Source organism: Desmodus rotundus, chromosome 10 (genome assembly GCF_022682495.2).
Source record: "Desmodus rotundus isolate HL8 chromosome 10, HLdesRot8A.1, whole genome shotgun sequence".
In the NCBI taxonomy this organism is placed as follows: Eukaryota; Metazoa; Chordata; class Mammalia; order Chiroptera; family Phyllostomidae; genus Desmodus; species Desmodus rotundus.
Genome location: NC_071396.1, coordinates 94,509,510 through 94,532,411, shown reverse-complemented (window position 1 = coordinate 94,532,411; position 22,902 = coordinate 94,509,510). Strand labels below are relative to the sequence as shown.

The 22,902-nt window shown below is 42.3% G+C and overlaps 2 protein-coding genes across 5 annotated transcripts in view; one reads left to right on the top strand and one right to left on the bottom strand.

Annotated features, from left to right (window-relative positions):
* The window catches only part of HDHD2 (haloacid dehalogenase like hydrolase domain containing 2), a 35,453-nt gene extending 16,764 nt beyond the window's left edge, over nucleotides 1-18,689 (top strand). For both annotated transcript variants that reach the window (XM_024580297.4, XM_045187779.3), the window contains exons 5-7: nucleotides 6,584-6,800; nucleotides 9,345-9,408; nucleotides 13,186-18,689. In XM_024580297.4, the coding sequence (XP_024436065.1) occupies nucleotides 6,584-6,800; nucleotides 9,345-9,408; nucleotides 13,186-13,289 (385 nt within the window). In that variant the 3' untranslated portion in view covers nucleotides 13,290-18,689. The remainder of the gene's footprint in view (nucleotides 1-6,583; nucleotides 6,801-9,344; nucleotides 9,409-13,185) is intronic.
* Nucleotides 18,690-19,935: 1,246 nt separating this feature from the next.
* KATNAL2 (katanin catalytic subunit A1 like 2) overlaps nucleotides 19,936-22,902 on the bottom strand; it is a 60,078-nt gene continuing 57,111 nt past the window's right edge. For 2 of the 3 annotated variants that reach the window (XM_024580434.3, XM_024580435.3), the window contains exons 14-17: nucleotides 22,402-22,564; nucleotides 21,500-21,602; nucleotides 20,869-20,988; nucleotides 19,936-20,310 (exon numbers count right to left, since the gene is read on the bottom strand). In XM_024580434.3, the coding sequence (XP_024436202.3) occupies nucleotides 20,234-20,310; nucleotides 20,869-20,988; nucleotides 21,500-21,602; nucleotides 22,402-22,564 (463 nt within the window). In that variant the 3' untranslated portion in view covers nucleotides 19,936-20,233. Of the gene's footprint in view, nucleotides 20,311-20,841; nucleotides 20,989-21,476; nucleotides 21,603-22,401; nucleotides 22,565-22,902 lie in introns of those variants that run through there. The other variant, XM_045187967.2, reaches the window with a different exon arrangement.

The window sequence follows — 22,902 nt, the reverse complement described above, 5'->3', positions numbered from 1 at the left end:
ACCCCTACTAATTACGAGAGAATTCAAGGAGAAGGTATTGATTGATTTTAGCTGGTAATTTGGGAAGGACATATTTAATTGGTCTCTGTCTTAGATGAATGCTGGACTCGGTAATAAAAATGTATGTTGACATAATACTGACTTTATAATTGCTCGGATGCTGTCTAATTAGTACACTTCCCTAACCATATTGATTTCTCTAAATACTACATTTGAAAGCATTACAGCGCACTTGTAGGTCAACTCTAATTTCACAAATGCACTTAACAGCTGGGGGGAGAGTTAACAGAAGGTTTTTAGGTCTTGCTCTTCTTTGCATATTGATGTCTCCACAGAGACTGCGCCTTGCAACCAATGAGTACAGCTGTTTGGATTGTAAGTGACATACAGACATCTCAAATGAACCACCAACCAGTTAAATTACTGTTCAGGTTGATAATGAGAATAAACATTGGATTTAAAACCCCATGCCTAGCTGCCTTGAACACCAGCTTCAGGGGCTATTGCCCTCACGTGGAGGCATCAGCCTTCCCCGTTGCACTGCTTTTTATTTACTGTTTCAAATGAGGAGCCACCCCCTCCCCCCACCTCGCCCAAATGCATGGTACAATCTGCCTACAAGTTCGTCAACATCTGAGTGAAATTGGGAACACCGAATCCTAGAGAATTGACTTTAGAGAAGAATATGAACCAGTTACAAGGAATAGATAGGATTTGGAGGTTTGGATTCTAGAAAAGATTTAAATCCTGAGAGCCAGTGGTGTCTTTTTGTCTTTTACATACTACTAAAAGACACAGAGAATAATATAACAAATGCCCATATGCTTACCAAGCAGCTTAAGAAAAACAAATTATCCACATAATTTGATATCCCCTGCATATTCCTTCCCAGTTTTATCACCCCAGACCCAAAAGTAATCAGGATTCTGAATTGTGTTTATCATTTGCATGCATTTTAAAAAATACTGTAACATGTATGTAGGTAACCCTAGACAGTGTGTAGTATTATTTTACATGTTTTATACTTTATCAACTTGCTTTCTTCCTTAGTAATACTGTGTGATTCCTCAAAATGCCTATCCATAGCTCTAGTTTATTGATTTTCACAACCGTTGTACTAGTTTGTAGCAACGTCTTTTTCATCTGCTGACCTGAATTAGAAATGTAAAGCTTGAGCATTTTAGTAAAAGATCAATTAAAATTACATTTAATGATTTCTGTTAGGAGGAAGGCTACCTGGGCAAATGTAATTTGAACTTAGCATTAATAAGATTAAAAAATATCCAAGCAGAAAAGTAATAAATATGTCTCCATTGGGGAAAATTTTAAATGCACAAAAGAGAATAAACAAAGTTATCTGTAATCCTTCCACCTAGCTAGTTTGTTTCCATGCACATACATATTTAGACAAAAATGAGACTGTGTATATATGCTATGTGGAAATTTGCTTTCTAAGAACCCAACAATATATTGTGCATTTTTTCCCTATTCTAAAATACTCTTCTAAAACATGTTTGATTCCCACAGCATATTCCACTTAGCCAGATGTTTCCTACTGTTGGTTATTTCCAAGTTTTTGAAGTTAGTTTAAAAAAACACACCTGAGAATATTTGTTAAGCAATATTTCTTTGTTCCTTAAGATTTTTTTTCAGAAGTATAGTTTGTTGGATCGAAGGAATTTTGAGGAAAAAAACTACATGGAATTGCTTAACCTAGGGAAAGTTCAAGATTTTTTTTAAATAAATTAAGAGCAGTTACTCTCCAGCTTCTAGAAGAGCTTATTAAAATGTCATTCTATGAAAATAAGTAACATCACAACTTTCACATTTAAATGCAAAAGGTAGAAGGCTGCTTAAGAATAATATGTTGAGGCTTCAAAATGACTTAATTTTGAAGTTAATTATTTCTTTTCTAGAATTATTACAAGGCACAAGAGTCCTCAAAAAGTCTTAAAGATGTGCAGAAATTAGGATTTTTTTGTTTTTCAGGAAGAGGTTCTTATCACCATAAGTGGTTCCTGATGAATGTTGGATTGCTTTTTTTCCCCATCTCCTCAAGAAAACATTAAAAGTTAATTACTGCAATATACTCAGTTACCTAGAAGGGGAAGGAGAGAAATGGAGAAAAAAGATCAGCAGCAGCAGTGTCAGTTATTACTTCATCTGTACAGTAACTCCTGAGTCTTTTCTAGGTTCTTAGAGCCCCGGGCGGGAGGAGTTCCGGAACAGTGCGGGAGCGGAGCGGGACTCCAGTTGGAAGGATTTCTGTGGGCTTTGCCCATTCTGAAAGGGTTGCCTGCTGTGTAGTGTTTTAATTCTAGTCCAGACCAGGAGGACTTGTGTTAGAGCTAAGAACTTGAGTTATTTAAGGCATTCCGTTAGTATATGCAAGAGAACCACTTTATACACCAATTGGAAATTCAGGAATACACAGCTGAGTTTAATATCAGTCACTAATTGCCTTTATTTTTTAATTTGAGGAGATTGTTGTATGATCGAGGCAACTCTTGCTACTCCAAATGAAAGTTGTAGGTGAAAAAACCACATAAATATATTCTGTTACTCATTTTTAAAAAATTGATATACGATGGGGGACCCCCAAAAAATCATAATTATCTTCTGGAGGGCAGGCCCCTTATAGTCCAGGTTTCTCCCACCAGGTGAGTATTCTAGGAACCCATCTGTATCAGTGCACTGGCTGATGTTGTGAGAGGCTGCATTCAGCTTCAGTCAGTATTTTTGAAGACTCTTTCATTGTGTTTGCCATTTCATGATGGTTGATTTACTAGTGCACTTGCCCACCCGTGCTGAGTGGCCAGCAGTTTCTGACCAAAAACGGCGTGACCCCTGTGCCCCACCCCCCTATTCACCCGATCTCGCCCCAGGGGAGTTTCTTTTCTTGTTTCCCCAATGAAAAAGGTTCTCAAAGAGACACCTTTTGCTGCTGTGGAAGAGGTGAAACAAAAAAAACGGTAAAAGCACTAAAAGGCATCAAAATCAACGAGTTCAAAAACTTTTGAGCAGGGGATAAAAAAGTCTCAATAGGTGTATTGCATCAAATGGAGAGAGAGTACTTTGAAGGTGCCTGAAATTCAAACATGTAAGAATAAGTCCACAATTTTTTATAAATTCCAGGGTTTTTTGGGTTCCCCCTTGTACAGCATGCACAGTTAAGTATACAAATTGTCAGTAGACAATTCAGTAGAATTTTACACATGGGTATACCTGTGTAACCCCTCTGATCAAGACCTGGAACATTCCCAGCACCCTAGAAGGCTTCCTGTCCCAGTCAGTTCCACTCCTCCCTCAAGGTCGCCACCGCTCTTGGCTCCTGCCAGTGCTGCCAGTTCTCGGCCTTCATGTGAAGGAAATCACGCAGTTGTAGCATTTTTGTCTTTTTCTGAGGTTTATCCAAGTTGTTGCAGGTAGCAGTGCTTTGCTGTTGTTTTGTATCTCCTTCATTTTTGCTGTTGTGTAGTAGTCTGTTGCATGGCTGTCCCACAAATTATTTATTTATTGTTAATGAGCACTTGGACTGTTTCCAGTTCAGGCTGTTATGAGTAAAGCTGCTATGAACATTCTTCAGCGTGTCTTTTGGGGGACATATGTGCTCATTTCTCTTGGGTCTGTAGAGTAGTGAAATTACTGGGTAATAAGATAAGTACTTGTTTAGCTTTAGTAAATATTGCTAACCAATTTTCTAAAGTCATTATAGCAAGTCATATATTCCACTGGCTGTGAGTGAGTGTCGGGTGCTCCAGGTGCCCACCCGTCTCTGGCCAGTCTGCGGAGTTGAAGCTGTTCTGTTTGGTGTGTGCAGCGGCATCTTACTGTGTTTCGTGTGTGTTTCCCTGATGAGATATGTTCCTGAGACCTTTTCATATACTTCTTGGCCATTGGGTAACTTGTTTGCAGTGTGCCCATTAAAATCTTTTACCCTTTCTGATTGGATTGTATTTTTCTTACTGATTTGCAGGAATTCATTTTATATACAGGTTTTTGGTTGGATATATGCACTACAAATATCCCTGCATTTTCACTCTTACTAGTGTGAAAACATGAAGTTCTTAATTTTGATGGAGTCCAATTTGTCAAAATGTCCGTAGTGCTAAGGTTGAAAACGCTGGTAGTTCAACCCCTTCATTGATAGGAAACCTGGCCTACAAATGTGAAGTGATTTGCTCTTACCTATTTTGAGAAGTGTAGATACTACATTTTGCACCAGAAAATGCCGGGGGTGGGGAGAAGCAGTGCTATCCGTTGTAGGCCGGTGAGCAGCGTCCCTGGCCTCCACCCACCAGATGCCAGTAGCACCCTCTTCCTCCAATTGTGACAACCGGAAATGCCTCCAGACATTGCCACATGTCCCCTGGGAAGCAAAACTGTCCCTGGGTGAGAACCACTGAACTAGCTGTTTGCCTAAGATGTTTATATTGTGGCCCTGCTCCCTCACTAGGATTTTTCAGTTTTTGCCTTTGCCTACTGAATTCATAGCCAGAGATTTTTGCATCGAGCCTTCTTTGTGCCCTTTTTTCCTGGCTTCTTGTAACTCAGTAGGCTTATAGTTAGATAGGGACAGAAAATTCTCAGATGATTTCCTTCTAATATATTATTTCCAGAGTCAAAAACAACTGACCCTTTGTTGCCCTGTCTAGTAAGTGTAAAAACACTCCAAGTGTTGGGGGTGTCTATGTTTGATATATTTAACAGTGTTTAACTATAAAAGATCTTTTAATCTGTGTCCTAGGAAAGGTTTACCGTTCAGTCTATCCTGAGTGTGCCTCGGCTCTTCAGAGACTCAGTAGAGCTTATGCTGTGCAGAGCATGACAGAAGCAGGAACCGCTCCCTGAGAGATGCCCATCTTTCCCCACCTCACGCAGTACCAGTTTCCATTTAGAAAAATGCAGAGGAACCCACAGTTTCAGCCTTTCAGGGAAGGCACTAAAGTACTGCTTGGGAATTAAGTACACACATCAATCAAGCTGATAAGTCTTATACCCAGTTAATACATAATAAAATATTAACAAAGTCAAATCAAATGAGTTTTTAGTTTAGCTATATAAGTGGAAAGCAATTTTGAGGTCTGTTGCATAAAGAATTCCAGTTCCGTGGTAGAGTAGCAAATAAATGGGATTGGGGCGGGTGACAAGAGGGGAGATAGATAAATCACCCATTATTATCTCATTGCCATCAGCTGTGGTCTTTAAGGCCAGCATAGTGGCTTTATCAGGTTTCCTAGCAGCGGGATTTTAAGATCTGCTTTAAGAAATAAACTTGTATTATATTAGTGAATAAATTGGAAGGATCTGTCCTGTGCTGTGAGCAATCTGTAGTAACTAACAGTAAGGCCCTGTAATAGTCCAGTATTGGTTTTTACTTAATAAAATATTTAATGATAAATGTCTGAATTCTGCATCTCCCACAGGAAGGCATTTTCATGCCCACCGACAAGAATAATTTAGCAGTTTCATAGTTGAGCGCTTAATTACTCATAATTGTAAAGGGTAAGATGTGATGAATTCTTCCTCAATGGATACTAAATATTTTAACGAAGTGGATGGCTTAAAGTAAATTAAGCTAGTGAGATCATTTATTACATTGGTTAAAAGCAGTTTAAAAAATATATCGTGTCCTGCCTTCCATTAGGTGATAATATGTGTGTGACCGTTCTGCTCTGTGACTGCAGGCTTTCCTGTCGGGACAGGTGGTAGATTTTCTTGGAGGGGGGTTGGGAGGGGGTATTAAGAAGTTGGTGGGGGGTTTTGGATTTGTTTTGCTATGTTTTTCCTGAGTCACTAATGAAGATCTTTAGCTATCCGTAGGGTTTGGTTATCAAATTAATAGGAAAACTCTGTGTGCCCTTTTGTCTGGTATGAGGATCTGTCCTATGTCAGGACAGAGAAGGAGATTCAGCAGTAAGGCTGTCCCTTCAACCTTGTTGGCTAAACCATGCCACACCGCACACGAACCGACGACATCCTGTTGGTTTGTTCCTACGGGAAGATGGCCTGATTTGCAAAGTAATGTCAGAAGCAGTCAAAAGGTAGCATGAACAGAGAAATGTACAAGCAGAAAGTATTTGTAAAATGCCGTGTTTTAAATTTCTGAGTTAGAAAGCAACGCACATTTTGGAGTAGAGGAGAGGGGAGTCAGGTGTTTTAGGAGTCAGTTGAGTACTGCGGCGATGGTCGTGCCCTGTTGTAAAGGGCTCAGGAGCCTCCTGCTTACCGTAAGGGAAGGTTGCGACAACGTGTCTCATTAAGTCGAGCGTCTTCCCTTGAGTGCCTTATTTAGCTTTACTTCTCTTAATTCTTTCCCTGGTGATTCGGGTAAAGTGAAACCACTAAAGGTAAAAGGTTGAAGCAATCCCAAATTTAATAATCTATCACCTTTCTTTAGTGTATTTGAGTGTAATTCCCAGCAGTTCTTAGCGAATTCATTAGAAGACAGCAAGTCATTAAAAGTTAATAAGAAACTCTTTGTTTCTGTGAATGTGAATAAAACCACTTTGTAAGTCTGACATTCTTTTCCAGTCATAAAAGCCTTGCTTTTAGCCAGTTTCCATTTCCTCGGTCTCTCTAGGTTACTCCTGGATGGGGCACCGCTGATTGCAATCCACAAAGCCAGGTATTATAAGAGGAAAGATGGCTTAGCCCTGGGGCCTGGACCATTTGTGACTGCTCTGGAGTATGCCACAGATACCACAGCCACAGTAGTGGGAAAACCAGAGAAAACCTTCTTTTTGGAAGCACTGCGGGGCACCGGCTGTGAACCTGAGGAGGCCGTCATGATAGGAGACGTAAGTGGAAGAGCCCAGGAGCTGCCCTGAGCCTGCCTGTCATGCTGGGAAGAGCCCACTTCAAAGCTCCTCTTCGAAACACAGGCAGACGCTGCTCCTGACGGTAGCAGGTGGTAAAGAGCAGCTGCCTAAAGTGCAGGCTTCCCAGTAGATGTTTAGTGGTATTCTTCTAAAGAACTTTAATTTTGATTATTTATGACATTCTCCAAAGTGTGATGAGATATATATATATAATTCAAGATCATTAACTACAAGTCAATTAAAAGCTTTATATATCTTTTTAAAGAAACTTTTACAGAAATTTAGATTTTTCAAGTATTACTTACATGAGGAACAGCCTATACCTAAAGAATTCTACCCTTATGGATTTTTTTCTCAGTACATGCTCTATGGAAGAACTTCCCAATCAGTGTGCTGCAAATAGCTTAAAGATATCGATTGCCTCAGCCCCTGGAATGGCAGGTCTGCGCCTGGGAGGTTGGAGGCCCGTAGCTGGTGACCTCTGGCCATGAGCCCCTTGTCAGTTTACCCCGTGTACTGGGGAAGTATTTTCTGCGTGTGCCATGAGGGAGAAAGAGCTAGAAAGCACACTGCCTTGTGGTAAGTAGGTGGCAAGGATTATATTTCAATTTTAAATAATAACATGTTAGGCTGGAAGGGACCATCAAGGTTGTCTGGTCTGAATCTCCTCATTTTATGACTGGGAAACTGAAGCCGGGAGAGGTAGATAAATCTCATTGCCTAAATTTTCATAGCTAATCCCTGGCATAGCTGGAAGTAGAACCTGAGGCTCTGGACTCCCTCCAAGACAAACTGTAGATCCCTTGCTTTCTTAACTTGTGACGGTGCAAATGTATCACGGTCTACCCGAAATCCTCTTCCACTTCTATGTATATTTGTTCATGTTACACTGAATGGGAGAATCATTGAACTTGATACTATTCCGAGAAACCATCTTTTCAGTCACCTTATTCTTCTTGGCAAGCCTTAAGCGGACTTTCCTAGGCAAGTGTGTTTGAAGAAGTGGCTCTCTGAGCCTGGAGACTCCACAGTTCTTTATCCTGGGAGATACTGGTGTGCACATGGGGTGGGAGGCAGCAGGGGCATGTGATAGCAGTTTCATGCAGGGTCATTTGTTATCCCAGAGAGTGGCAGTTTCTTCCCTCCCTTTCCCTGTCCACTTTTTCCCCACCTCCCTTCTTCCTTCTCTTCCTTTCCTCTACCTTCACTGCTTCAACAGAGCAAATTGAGATGCAACAGAAAAGGTTTTAAGTTAGACTTTGAATGAATTTTGAACTTCTAAAGCTCATTTCCAAGGGCTGTTACTGAATAGTATTAATGACTTTAACAGAAAAAAAAAAAAGAAAAAGTGCTTTCTTCAGGCATGGTCTGAATGAATCCTGCTAATAGACATGAGCTAGCAGGATTGATTTTCTTGATGTTTCTTCCAGTCCTTGAATTTTATTACCTTGAATTTATCATTACAATCAACCAAGTATATTCATCCCCATCTTGAAGAAGATTGGAGAGAGGACCTCCTTTTTTTTATCCTCACCAGAGGACTTTGTTTTTTTTTCACTGCTTTCAGAGAGAGAGGAAGTGGCGGGGGTGGGTAGAGAGAAAAAGGGAGGGGAGAGAGACAGAGAAATATCAGTGTGAGAGGAACATCAATTGGTTGCATACTGTATGTGCCCAATCCCGCAACCTTTTGAGGTAACAGGACAACGCTCCAACCTACTGAGCCACCTGGCCAGGACGGAGACCTCCTTTCCTAACTACTCTGTTATTCCCGAGTGCAAAGTGAGTATCAGACAGTGCCACAGTCTGTTTAAGCATGTTGATTTGACTTGATTGCCCCTGGCAGGGACTGTCGGATGGAGAGTAAGGATAATATATTACCTGGGCAGCAGAAAAGCCCTCTTCCGAATCTAGTTCATTCACTGTCTGCAGTTGGGTTCATTCACCTTAAAATCTGCCAAATGGGTAGAATGCTTTATTCCATGATCTGTTTTCAGAGGAGATCGATGGACATGTGGCAAAACTTGAAGAACTGTGACTGCTCTTTGTGTTCGGTTACTAGAGTTACTGCTCTTGTACATCTTCCACCACTGTGGCACCTCCCCTTCCGAATGGTGTGCTCCCTCAGACTGTTATTACATGTGGACTTACCTGTTTTTACATCTTGCTGGCTTTCATTTTAAGATAAAACCATGAGGCCCTGACCGAGTGACTCATTGGTTGGAATGTCATCCTGTACACCACAAGGTTGGTGGTTCGATTCCCGGTCAGGGCACATACCTAGGCTGTGGGTTTTGGTCCCTGGTTGGGGCACATATGGGAGCCAACCAATTGATATTTCTCAAATCAATAAACATATCCTTGGGTGAGGATTTTAAAAAAATTCCATATCTCTTTAAAAAAAAATGGATAAAATCATGGAGTTACAGTTGGCTGTCCAGCCTAATAAGTCAAATCATTTGGTAGGGTTTTATTGTCAAGTTCATTGAAGACCTTATACTAAGTGCTTTCTTTACACTTTTCTAGGATTGCAGGGATGACGTCGGGGGAGCTCAGAATGTCGGCATGCTGGGCATCTTAGTAAAAACTGGTACGTATCTTCTGTGTAGGTCGTTTCTGACACAGGATGGTAGAATACGCAATCGCTTACAGAAACGTTTTTTTCAGAAACGCTAAAGCGCCCTGGACACTTTAAGTCTTTTTCTTCCACAAAGCAAAAATAGAATGATCTTAGTGTCACGGGGGAAACATCGGTGTGGGAGGGCCCGTGCCGTGCAGTACTAGGAAGAGGAGAGTTCAGAGCTGTTTTCGTACTTAGCCAGAGATAGCCGTACACAGTCGACAGTTGGCATTTACGTGATTTCCTAGATACACAAATACCACATTGGAATGGACCAAAGCCCACTGATTGTGGTGCTCTCTAACAACATCTTTTCTTTTGGTGCCAGCTATAAGATGAAGTGATCTCTTTAGGAACTGAGCAGCTAAGTGATCTGATGCTTTGTGTTAAGGTTTGTACTTTATTTTTATTTGTTTTCAATATAATTTTTATTTATTTATTTTCTTTTTTAATTGAATTTATTGGGGTGACATTGGTTAATAAAATTATATAGATTTTAGGTGTACAATTCCATATTACCTCATCTGTATAATATATTGTGTGTTCACCAACGTGTGTGACTTCTAAAACACACACAAAAAATTTTTTCATCTTTTCACTTACTATTTTAGGAACTATTTTCTGTACCACGATTAGTTATACTCTTTGTGATTCCTCAAATACATTTAAAGAGAAGCAAGGAACTTAATGGGGAGGATGCAGTTAATCCTGTATTCTGACTACAGTGGACTCTTTAAATGTCTGGGGTCCTGGCCTCAGCTTGGTGCTGACTAGCTGTATGAGACTCTGGTCAATGTCCTTCATCTCTTTGGATCCTTTAAGAATGATGGGGTCGGACAGGTCACTTCTAGCTCTCACAGTATAGTGTATGATTTTGTGCAATTTTCTTATATGCATTGTTCGCTTTAAAAGTTCTTTCAAGGTAAGAAAAGAACAGGCATGAGAGCTATGTGTGGGGTTGAATACTGTTGCATTGGGAACTTAATGAGCCTTTCCAGATATAAGGAAAAGGTCCTCCACCCTCACCCTGCCCCCAGATGATACCTGCTGAGCTTGGAACTAATAGCACGTGTTTAAAGATGAGAGCCAGAAGTTCAAGAATTGTCACTGGGCATTTATGAATGAAATGGCAAATAAATGGTTTCATAGATGGCTCTGTGAGCTCATTTGCCTGGTTCCATATAATGGTAGTGGAACTATTTAATAGGCTGTTCATAAAAGGGAAGATTTAAACAAAGTCACAGAAGAGCTGCCACTTGGAAATTATTTCGAAAAGGTACATTTACTCGTGACTATGGTCTTTGTTCAGGAAAATGTGGTTGCGTAAAAGCTATGTTGAATTAAAAAATAGAAACAAGAAAATGGAACCGTAGCTACAGTTGGATAAGAAGTAACTGGCAAGACCCTTTGTGAACATAGAAACACAGTCTCCGTCTGCCTGGGTTTGGGGTGAGCCGCTGGAGCTTTCAGTGACACCAGGCACTCGGGAATTAGTGGGGCTTTTCTCAGATTGCTCTGTCAAAATGATCTCCACCTTTTCAGGAGCATTACTGCCCTTTACTCTAAGCAAAAAAGAGGAAGTGTCAGAAAAAGTTAAGAAAAATAGCCACACTGATTATTTTCCCCTATATCTTAATTTTTAAATTCCTTCCATTCACCATTTTTTTTCTAGTCATTAAAAAAATCCTCAGATAACTACTTTTTCTCTTGTTTATTATCCCCATGAAAATTTCCTTTCTTTAGCTTACATAATTAAGGATTGACACTAAGCATCAGAGCTGGTCCTGTGCCAGTGTCTTTAGGCCCAGTTTCCCCACTGGTCTCCATTGGCGCTACCTTCTCTTCTGACTGGCACTTGGCTGTGATCAGCCGATCACACAGGCATCCAGGTAGTCTTAAAAGTGCCAGCAGCATAACACAATCAAATCTAAAAAGAATAACTGGTAAAGCTGCTAAGTCTAACTCATCAGAACAGTCCCATTGGAACTGTTCATCTCTGGTCCAAAAAATCCTAAGTAAGCCCAGTATCTGAAATCGTGCAGGAAAGAGACTTCCCTAGTAAATTTGAACTTAGTGCATTTAAACAAGTGTTACGTTTCCCAATATTGAAAATTACAAAGAATTTAACTTATTCAGCCCTAGCTGATGTGGCTCAGTGGATTGAGTGCTAGCCTGTGAATCAAAGGGTTGCCAATTTGATTCCCAGTCTGGGGCACATGCATGGTTTGCAGGCCAGGTCCCCAGTAGGGGGCTTGTGAGAGGCAACCACACATTGATGTTTTCCTCTCTCCCTCCCTTCCCCTCTCTAAAAATAAATAAATAAAATCTTTAAAAAGAATTTAACTTATTCAGTAATAAGTGCTTTTGTGTATATAGTCTTGAGCAATTTTGCTTTTTTAAAAGATTATATTTCTTTTTAGAAAGAGGGAAGGGGAGAAAGAGAGGGAAAGAAACACTGATGTGAGAGAAAAACATCAATAGGTTGCCTCTTGTACAGACCCCAGCTGGGGACTGAACCTGCAACCCAGGCCTGGGGCCCTGACCAGGATTTGAACCGATGACCTTTCGCTTTGCAGTCCAGTGCCCAACCAACTGAGCTACACTGGTCAAGCAGTTTTGTTTCTTAATGAGTAGCACATCGTAGATGCTCAATATACATTTGCTTAATGATTTGTTAATAAAGATTTTTGCCTCGTCCTAACTAGAATTCCTGTTCAGCATGTAAAAAACTCACCTAGAAAAGATGGGATTACTCTAATATCATAAACATGGGCTTCCCATATTCTCCCTCCATTCATCATTCATCCATCCAGGAAAGCATAGACTGCAATAGTGAATGAGTCGGGCGTGGGTGACGTGGAGTCTGACCTGGAGTATGAGGGTGGTAGTCAGGGGAGAAGAGTGCTCCAGGCAAAGGGGAATGTCAGGTCCTCGGAAGAGCCCGGTCCAGTCTAGGACTGCAGCCTTGTGAGGGGCGCACCTGCTGACGTTAGAGGGGTGGCCGATGTCAGAGGGCGTGCTAGGCAACCATGGGGATTTGAGGTTCTTCCTGACAGGTACTGGGGCCCGTGAAGGGTGTTTAAAGAGAGACCAGTGTCTTCTGATTTACATGTGTAAAAGCTCTCTGTGACCACTGTGTGGAATGGTTCCTCTGCTGTGTTGGGGAGTTCAGTTGTAGGTCTTGAAAGCCAGAGTTTGGGGAGAGGCAGGTGGTGTCCGTCCTCTTGGTGCCCTGCCATGCATGCGGCACGTCCTGCCTGTACCTGGCCTGTGAGCATCCATCACTCTGTCCCTCCCCATGCCAGGTGCTGTCATATGCCAAGCTAACAGGGTTCCTGCTTGGCAGCATTCACCCTCAGGAGATGACAAGGCCTCTGCCCTGTGGGATCTGGGCTTCCATTTAAAAGCATTGATTTACTCAGGGTTTCTCTCTTTTGGGCTAGAGTGGGTAGAAAAGGATTTCATCAGCTGTGGAGATCTGAAGGCGCCGGTAGCTGCCAGGTGACCCAGTACCTCGATTGTCCATTGCGAAAGGCTAGAGGGCCTGGGGAAATGCTCAGTGTGATATTTCTTTGAATTTCTTCATTGCATCCCGAAGCCTCAGTAAAAGATACTTTGGGAGATATGAAGCCCCTGATTCTCTAGGAATTGTAAGGGTGGTTCTGTGGTGGCCTGGGTGTCCACGGGGTGTGGTCACTGTGGCATTCTAGAAGTAGCCTTTGTTCACCTGCTCTACTTTCGTTTCAGGTAAATATCGAGCAGCAGATGAAGAAAAAATTAACCCACCTCCTTACTTAACTTGTGAGAGTTTCCCTCATGCTGTGGACCACATTCTGCAGCATCTACTGTGAACCGTCATGTGAATCAGAAGCAACCTGAACCGCAGCTTTTCATCGTCTGGAATGAATCCCTCACCAACTCAGTGGCAGCGCAGGCAGACACACCCCTCAGCACTGAAGGGGTGCAACCCTCTTTTATTGTGCGTTAATTAGAAGGAAAGGTATTGAATTGCAGCCAGCCACTAAGCCTTGCTTATCTCCTTTGTTTTATTTTGTAAGAGAAGATGAGACCCAAAGAAAGGGAAAGCTGAGATTTTATGCCAATGTTTTTAAAATATTCATCAGATTAGCAGGGTTAGGAGGGAGAACCTACTGCAGGCAGTCTTGTTCTTTGCTGACTCCTCACTGGCAACTTGGGAGGGTGGGTTCAGGTTGTGAATGAAGTTGAAAGGTGCATTAGGCTGTAGTTTTAAGATTGAGTTCCGCTGTGAAACCTGTCAGACGTGCCACGTAGAGTGCATGTCAGAAGCAGCAAGAGAAATGGTTCTTTAGCCCAAGTGATTGAGTGAGTCTGCTTTAGCGGATGCTGAAAACTAGATTATGTGCTGCACTATTCCCAGCACGGATGACTTCCTTTTCTCTTCATTAGCCAGAGATGACTAATTTAAATTTAGAACCTGATTTTAATTTAAAATAATATTTCCATTAATAACCTATTCATTGCAGATACCTATTATACTGTGTAACAGTTGTTTTGGAAATTTTATGTAAAATTAAAACTATCAGTATTTTACAGATGTTTTAATTAGACATTGTTATTAACAGGAACGGTGCAGAAACTAAAATCAAGCCTTTAATGTCTTACAGACCATGCATTTTTGAAGTTAGTGTCCACCAGGGTCCTATTAACTGTACATTTGCAAGATTTCATTATTTTTGCCTCTGACACTATGGGAAAAATCTTTTAGAAGCTATTGGGACAGATTCAGGCTTTTATGTACTTGGTTACTACAGCTGTAAAATGAAATCTCGTCTGGCTGCATGGATTATTCTTATGTTAAACCCACCAAAATGAAGGGGACTAAGTAGGTAATGATTTTCCTCGTGCATTTGCATACTGCGATAATCCTGGGCCTTTGCAATTGTTTTACAGGACTCTTGGGCATTGAATTATTAGCATGTAATTGTACATCATTGTAGTGTTCACCTTATTGAAGCACACACTGATGTTAATGAGCTTCGGGTTTTGATGCTTGTTTAGAGATCAGCTTGGTCTTAGATGGGGGCGGGGGGGAGAGCAAAGCTGAGTAAATGGCGGCTCCTCTCCTTTTGGTGGTTCGGTGAGCACTCTGTTCTTGTTTGTGCAGATGCTCCAACTCGGTCCTTAAACATCCTAGAGTGCAAAAGATACATGTGACAGGACCACTACCCCAGATCAGAAGGTGAGTGGAGTGGCGGAGAGCATAGATTTGGGAACCTAACTGGCAAGCACATAGCTAGCTCTGTGGCCCTGGGCAAGTTAGCCTCTCATGCCTCCTTTCCCTTGTCTGTAAAATAGAGATAATGATCGTGTCCACTACATCGGCTTATTGCGAGGGTTGAATGCATGATTCATATAATAAGTACTTAGAATAGAATCAGGCAAATGCTAGTTATTGGTCATGGTGGAGATGTGGCAGGAGTGTCCACATTTAACAATCTGGAAAGGGTTGGTAGAAATTATCTTTGTAGTTTGATCAATGGGGAAAGTCTTCCTGAGAGGTAAAAAAAGAGAGAAAGAGAGGGATTCTAGTACCATGAAACTCCCTCAGAGCAAAGCCACACAGAGAGAAAAGCTCAGCGTGCAGGTAGAGACTGCTGCTTGGTGCCTGGTGGATGGGCCACATTCAACTTCTGCCCGTCAGCTGCGTGCCTGGGTCAGTGATTCTTTGTTTGCTGGTTTCTCCGTACTACATGCCAGGCTAAGAAATAAGCATGCAAGAAAGGGATTGAGCCCTGAGGAGCTGAGGAGAACACACAAGACATGATGAATACTCCATCCCTCCTCCGTGATGTCACTCTGGCTGCAGGATGGAAGGAGGTGTTCCCTCCTTTGAGCCCGCCTAGCACTTGTTAGATTACACTTAGGGCTTCACGCGTCTCTTTTCCCCACCACACAGGGCTCTTGTCTCATTTTTTTAAAAAATACCTGCTATAACACAGATAGTTAGTGAACCAACTCAGATGGTTACTGAACCAATAAAAAACTAGCTGTAAATATTATAGGAATTTAATGCTAGAAGGTATAGCTGTGGGGAGGGAGGAGAAAATAAGATTCATTTTAGACTTGTTGCCATGGGGAAGCCCCCTTAGACACTTGGAAATAATGGACCTGATGTTGTGGAGACAGGTTAGCGCTAAAGCAAAGAGGTAGGCGTCACTGATGGTCAGGAATTAAATAGAGTGACAGGAATGGATGAGATCACTTGAGTGTAACGCAGCCAGCCAAGAAAAATGGCTTCTCTACTCTCCTCCATTCTGGTTTGGCCCTGTGGGCCATTAAAATCTCAGTTTGATATTTTATTGATTTAGCAAACATTATATAGGGCTTGCTAACTACCTGTCCACAGTAAGGCTCATGAGGATAAATAAAAATCTTGGTTTAGATCCAGGTTAATATAAACATACCCAGCTCAGCTGGGTGGTCTTACCTTGGGCCTCATGGAAGAGATTTAAAAACTAAATTATCCGTAGGATTTCATTTTCCATCCCTCCTATTTAAAAGGCTATCTTGTGGTACTAACCTCAAGGACAATATTTGCATCAGGTTTACTGTAATACTGTCCTGGGCTGAGAAGAGGGGCCAAGTCACGTCTTAGGACTAGAAAGGGTATTCGAGAATACCCTCTGTCAGGAGATGTTACTGAGTATCTGCCGTGAGCTAGGTGCTGGCTAGGTGCAGAGGAGGACAGAGCGCCAGGCCAGTGGAGGGGACACGTGGTTGTTGCACCCATTGCCCTCAGGCCTCCAGAGTCAGCTGGTTTTGCAGTGGCTCTGCTACCTACCTACCATCCTGCATCTGTCAGAGCTGATTGTAATGTCTATGGAAAGAAGGAGAGCTCCCCCTAAGTGACAGGTCCATCAGATACCTGTGCAGTGGTGGGCTGTCAGAAATTCCCTTGGGACTGCTCCCTTAATTTCACACTTAAATATTACAGTAGTGTGTTGGGCAGGTAAGTCAAAAACAGGGCTGTGTTTAATTGGTTTTGGATGAATCCCTGTTCCCGTCATATGAAACTGGGAAAGTTTGGGGATCTGTAATGGAGAATTTTCAAAATCGCACTAATCTGTTTCACTAAAAACTGCCTCAAGCAGTGGAATCCCTTTTTCATATGCAGTTGTTTGCACCGAGCCATTTTGCATTATCGGGTTTCTTTGGCATAAATCACAGAAGTCTTTTGCAGCGTAAATGCACAGGCCTTTAAGGCTCACCCTGTAGTATGCCAGCCATCAAGGCCTGCTACCCCAAAGCATGCTGCACTCTTTAAGAGGCAACCAGAGCAAGGTGCCTGAGCACCAGAAATTATCATAATTTAAACTGTGTACCTGTTAAAACCAAACAGTGTTGAATACCTTACTTTTTTCAGTGCTTACCTTCATGTCATACCCAGCACCTGTCTGTTTCACTGGCTGATGTTTGGCTAATGATCAAACTATTAGTTGCCCACTGTGTGTAAATTGCTAAGGAAGAGAGAGCAGAATGTAGCTCCAGGTCCTTAGATGCATATCTTCTAGCTGGTAAACTGATGCATCTAAAATCTAACAGTCCACAGGGCACTGACAAGTTCAAGATGGTTGTATAAGTCCTCCCAGAGAAGAGGTCATGTGCAATGAGCTAAGAAAGTACTTTGGCCTGTGCCATTTTAAAGAATGTTTCATTCATTCAATAGCAGTGAAAAAAAGTATCACAGCCATGGTGTTAACATTTGAGTAGAGCATACAGATGAAACACAACTTACTGCAACAGAGATACTGATAAGCAATGAAGATGAGTAAAGCCAGTAAGAGTGTGGGGGTCACGTCAGATGAGATGAAGTGTGGGAACAAGCCAGAATGCTAGCGGCAGATACAGTTAATCTTACTGCCAAGATCTGACTCAGGTATTTCAAGTGCAGATCAATTACTGGGTTTCCTAGGAAGAGAGGAAGATCTGGCAATGTTAGGTCCAGTTTCCCACATTCAGCTGGAGCTGGGTCACTGTTGTGTCATTCCAGTAGTTTTGGCTCTCCCCCCTTCCCCACAGTCCCCAGCTCTTCCTTGTCTTACACCCAGCTTACTCTACTCAGGTGATACTATGTTCCGGGATCCTGAAGGAATTTGAGTTGTGAGCTCTGCTTTGGAAGAAAATACCACATGTTGGATTAGGTGGAATTTTCCTCCAGTAACTAACCGGCTAATCTCCTATACTCCTATAAACTTAAATAGGCTTTTCATCTACTTAAAGAAAAAACATACAGACTCTAAACAGAGTAGATTAATCATGTGTGTTAGTTGTTCTCTCTTTCTCAAAGCCCCACTAAAATAAGAGGAAAGGAATAAAGAAAGTATAAATCCACAAGGACAGGCCACAAGAGAGTGGTAGAGGGGAGACACCCATGGGGGAGAGGGCACAATAGTTTGGAAGATGGTAAGTGGATAAACTGTTGCTCATTAAAACCAGTGCAAAGAAGAGAACCAATATTCATCCTGAAGAACCTTCTCAAAGGCTCAAGGTTGGGAGATACTGGGTGGAGAAGAAGCAAGGTGTGAGGCAGGGTTGAGAAGCAAGGGATTGGTTCAAAAGCGGCAAAAAAAATGGAGCCCCAGACCCTCTCACCCTGAGCAGCCAGATGAGCACCCCCAGCCTAGACAGGAGAATGGAGTTTTATTTTCTGAAAAAGTGAAACCATGATAGTTAAGGTCTTGGGGATGGTAGTGGATGCAGGGATGACCATGGGAATTAGGTACATGTCTGCTTATACCAAGTGGTCCTCAGTTCCCTTCCCCTTAGAAAGCCAGCTCCAGAGAGCATGGGGATGGAACTGAAAATTTATCTGATATTTGGCCATTTGGAAAATAATACTGATGGATATCTGGCAGATTTGAGGATGCGTTGCAAAAAAAAAAAAAAAAAAGGTACTCAGAAAACTAAGCAAATGAAGGGGGAGACGGTTATTAATTCAAGTAAAGACAAAACTCACCAAAAGAGAAAATGTAACCCTGATTCACTAGTTGGCTCTGCAGTGAACAATGTACAGTTCTCATAGAAATACAGTTTACTGAGTTAATGTAAAATCATAGCGTAACTAGTGGGATGATAGGGAAAGACGTATTTGTGTGGTAGGGGCAGGGCAAAGGGATGAAAGAGCTGCATTTTATTTCATCTAAAGCCAGAAATTTTAATGTATAAAACTGATTTTTAAAAAGCCACTAAAATAAAGAATGACCTGAAAATATGCATGCATAATTATTTGGAGACAGACTTTGCAAGGGAAAGAGGAGAGAAGGACTGAACATGTGATTGAACGAAGGTGAAAGTGTTACAAAGATGAACTTGGAGATTCCTAAAAGGCATGGGGGAGGGAAGTGGAGATATGTTAAATACACAGCAGGTGTGTGTGTGGGGTTGGATGTGGAAGATTGCATATATTTACTGTGAGGGATGGCACAACCACTCTTAACCTGGAGTGGAGTTGGGAACGGGCAATAAGCTAAAGGGGCCCAAATGTAATACAAAGGATGTTGGCCACAGGACTGTCCTGCCCCTTCACCTGTTCACCGGTAACTACACATGAAGTGCAAACTCACCTGCTTCCCAACCACAGCAAATGAACAACCGTGGAAGTTCCATCTAATTGGGATTTCATAACCAGAAAGGATGGTGGCAGCCACAAGCAAATGGACTAACAGCTACAAGAAATGTCAGCTGGCAGCCTGACCAAGAAAATAACCCAAAAGCACAGAAAGCAGGTGTTGGGAATTGAACAGTGCAGCAGTCTGAGGCCATTTAGTTAGAGACCTATTCATCTAGGTGTCTAGAACGGCATAGTGTAATATCTAGTAATACCTAATGATCACCTAATGAAGTTGTTCAGTGTATCCTAGAATAAAATATCTTTTTGTTGATTTCAAATTTGTTATGTAAGGTATATTTTAAATTTGACTGCATTTTTCCATGCTGCCATTTAAGAGGCATTTGAGAATATTTCGCTCTAAATAATACACCCCAAATGCTTTGTTTTGTTTAAAAGGGTAAAGTCCTTTGGAATATTTAGCTATCCAAAGTGTCCAGTTTCCTGGAGGTTTTTCTTCGAAGGTAGAGCCTGCCCTGCAGGGATGAAGAACACAAGGCAAGGAAGAGAAAAGAAAGTGACTTACTGTGGATAAGTTCTGGTTGGGAATAGGGATGACATAGTGGAAGCCTTCGAAATTTATTAGGAGTTGAAAGTAGACGCTTCTCAGGTTGTAGGTTTCTGAGGGAAATGCTTCTAGCTGTTTATAACCCAAAGGAGATATGGAGGAGCCTAAAAGCAGGGAAGACTCAGGATGACTATTCTAGAAGCTTGGATACCCCATTCTAAGCTTTGGATCAAATGAAGTGCTGTAGTTATAGAAAGAGAAGGGCAGCGCATGTGAGATGTGAAGACTCAAAAAATGTTATTAGGGCCCTGGCCAGCGTGGCTCGGTTGGTTGGAGCATCATCCCATAACTAAAGGGTTGTGGGTTCGATTCCCGGTCAGGGCATGTAGCTAGGTTTTGTGTTCGGTCCCTGGTCCAGGCTTGTGTGATCCTGGGTCTGGGCATGTACAGGAGGTAACCAGCCAATGCTTCTCTCTCACATTGATGTTGCTCTCCTTCTATCCCTTCCTCTCTCTAAAAGCAATGCAAAATGTCCTCAGTTGAGGATAAAAATAATTTTATTAGGGGTCAGAACTCAAAACTCACACTGGTAGCTAGTGCTGGTGATGTGCTAGCCACCACTGCTGTTAGCTCTAGATTCAAAACAGTCGCCTCTGGAGATGGAGTGGCACTTCTGCATGAGGCCTGGTCTGGTAGGGGTTTGCTGCTGATAAAACTGGTTGAGGTCAGAATTAGGGAGAGCTGATGAGATGCAGAATATTGTCAAAAGAAAGAGACTCTACATTTCCTTTCCCACTCCCACCCTTATCCACCCTTGAACTGTCAGCAGGTCAGATGGCCTGTCAAGCTTAGCTTCTACCTGGCTTCCCAGCCTACAACCATTCTGTGCATTCCAGCACAGGTTTCCTAAGTACCTCTTTTCCTTCAGAATGAAGACACCAGTTGCAAATAAGGAACACCGCAAGAAATTGTTCATCACAATTTCATGGAGTCCAATTGTAAGAAAACTCTCCATTGCGTGACCTAATAGCACATATACCTGCCATTGAAATCTTTAATATTTCTCTGACACCAATATGAAACATTAATGAAAACAGCTCATACTTCCAAAGCAATACGGTTGTTCAAATTAATTCAGTCTTCAGGAATAATTTTCTCTTTTCTTATTCCAATCATTATGTTCTTCCACTTTCGCTGATAATCCAGAAGGCCCCTGCGGTTGCCTTTGTGGCCAGGTCAGGGTAAATGTGATTTCAAACAGACTCGAACTCACTTTGCCAGGCTAAGTATTTCTGAGTCAGATTCTTTGCTGAAGGCTTGGTGTGAGCTAATACATCCAAGAAGTCGGCAGTGGTCACTGTGTCCAGCTGGATCCCAGGGAAATCGCTGCTCTCTAGATAGAAACAACAGCAACAGCACACCAATCGACCTTAGGGTGATCAATGCTCCTGAAATGCTAATAGACCTTCCTTCACGGCAATGCATAATGCAGCATTCTTAATGGTTGGTGCAGAAAAGGCAAGGCTAAAGAGGGCTCGGGAAAAAATTCTTTAATGCGTGACTCAGCCCCTGCAGCCCAGACAAAAATATGTGACTTAAATGTATCATCAAAGTTTTATTTAATATTTATATAGTCCCACAGTGGATCCGGCCTAACATCATAGTGTGTCAGAGAAATAAAAGCCTGAACTCTGAGGATTTTATCATCTTGGGGGAAAGTTGGTCCAAAACAGCACCAGAGGAAGAAGTAGAGTGCAGGCAGGACGGTTCCACCAATATCGTGGGCAAGCGGGCAAGGATAAAGAGCCACCAAGATCAGGCGCAAGGCTCCATCTGCTGGTGAAAGTTGGATTTTTAAACCAAGTTTCCCTCCCAACGCACCTTTGCCGTGATCCCGGCTTTACCTGACTGGTGATCTTCAAGTGCATTGAAGATCTTTCTCACAGGCCGCATAGCTGCCTCCCTGCAGACCAGCTTAATGTCCGAGCCTGAGTAGCCCTCAGTCTCCTGAAACAGCCAGAAACCAGCCCCTGGTCAGCAGGCAGACGCTGGTGGTGATAACGTCCTTATGGGCAGGACCCAGGATCAGAGCGCCTGTTGAGATTCTGTATCTGGCCCACTTGGACACTACACAAAGATTCCCAGATAGATAATGCTTGGGGGCAATAAATAACTTCCTAATTTTATCCAAATATACATTATAAGATGTGGGTGAAGGACTGGACCACCCACATTAGCCTAATGGTGCCCCTGTGCCAAATCCAAGAATGATCAAATTTAGCAGACACTTTAGTTTTTGTAAATAAGACCATAGCTGCCTTTGAGGAACCTCAGTGAGCATCAAGTTGAAATGTGTACTCAGTGAAGGCAATGACAGCAGGACAATGAGGGCAACGGATGTGTACCTAGAGCATTTGCATTTGTGAAAGACCTTAATTATCATGGTAATTCCTTGCAGCATATTGGTTACCCACTTTACAGACAAAGTGGCTGCGGTTCAGAGTTAGTAATTCCCCTGACATCACACAGCTAGTAAGATGCTGGCAGGGCCAGGATTTGACCATCGGTTCTCCAAGTCTAAACCCTATGCTATTCCCACGATACCATCTTGTTTCTCTGCTTGAATATTTCCAAGTGACAGAGAGCTCATTCTTTCATAAAGAGAGGCCAGTTGCATTGTTGGGGAGCTTGGGTCTTTTCTAAGTGACTCAAGGAAGAGGCTTGGAACAGCTCATGAGAAGATCCCGCCTAGGACTGTCTTGTGGTGGCTGCTTGGCCTCCAGATACTCCTCTCCGGGCAGCTTACCTGGCTCAGCATGCCGTACTCGAGCTCTGTGCGCAGCTCCAGGGCTCTGCTCTTGCTCACCGGGGGCAGCCAGTGGTGGATCATGGCCTGCCTGGCCTCCTGGCTGGGCAGATCGACCAGAATCCTCTTCTCCAGGCGGCGCAACATGGCACAGTCCAGCTCCCTAAATTCAGGGCCGAAATAGAGGAACTGGTTGGGACAGGAAACTTACTTCCTCAGCAACAAGTACAGTTCAAGAACAGTTTTGCACTGCAGGAAGCAATTCTGCATTTTAACTGTTACTCTACATCTACGCCTGAATGGATAGGACAATTACTTAACGTTGTTGGGAAGAAGAATTGGTTAAAAAAAGAAGAAAGAAAATACATCCTAAAAATAGTTTATGTAAAGAAGGTCATTTTAAGTGACTTAATTTGGGGGAAAATAATCTAACAACCACCAAACGAGGATCATTTCCATTGCAGTTGTAACATGAATTATTCAAGCTGGTCCTGCCAGTGA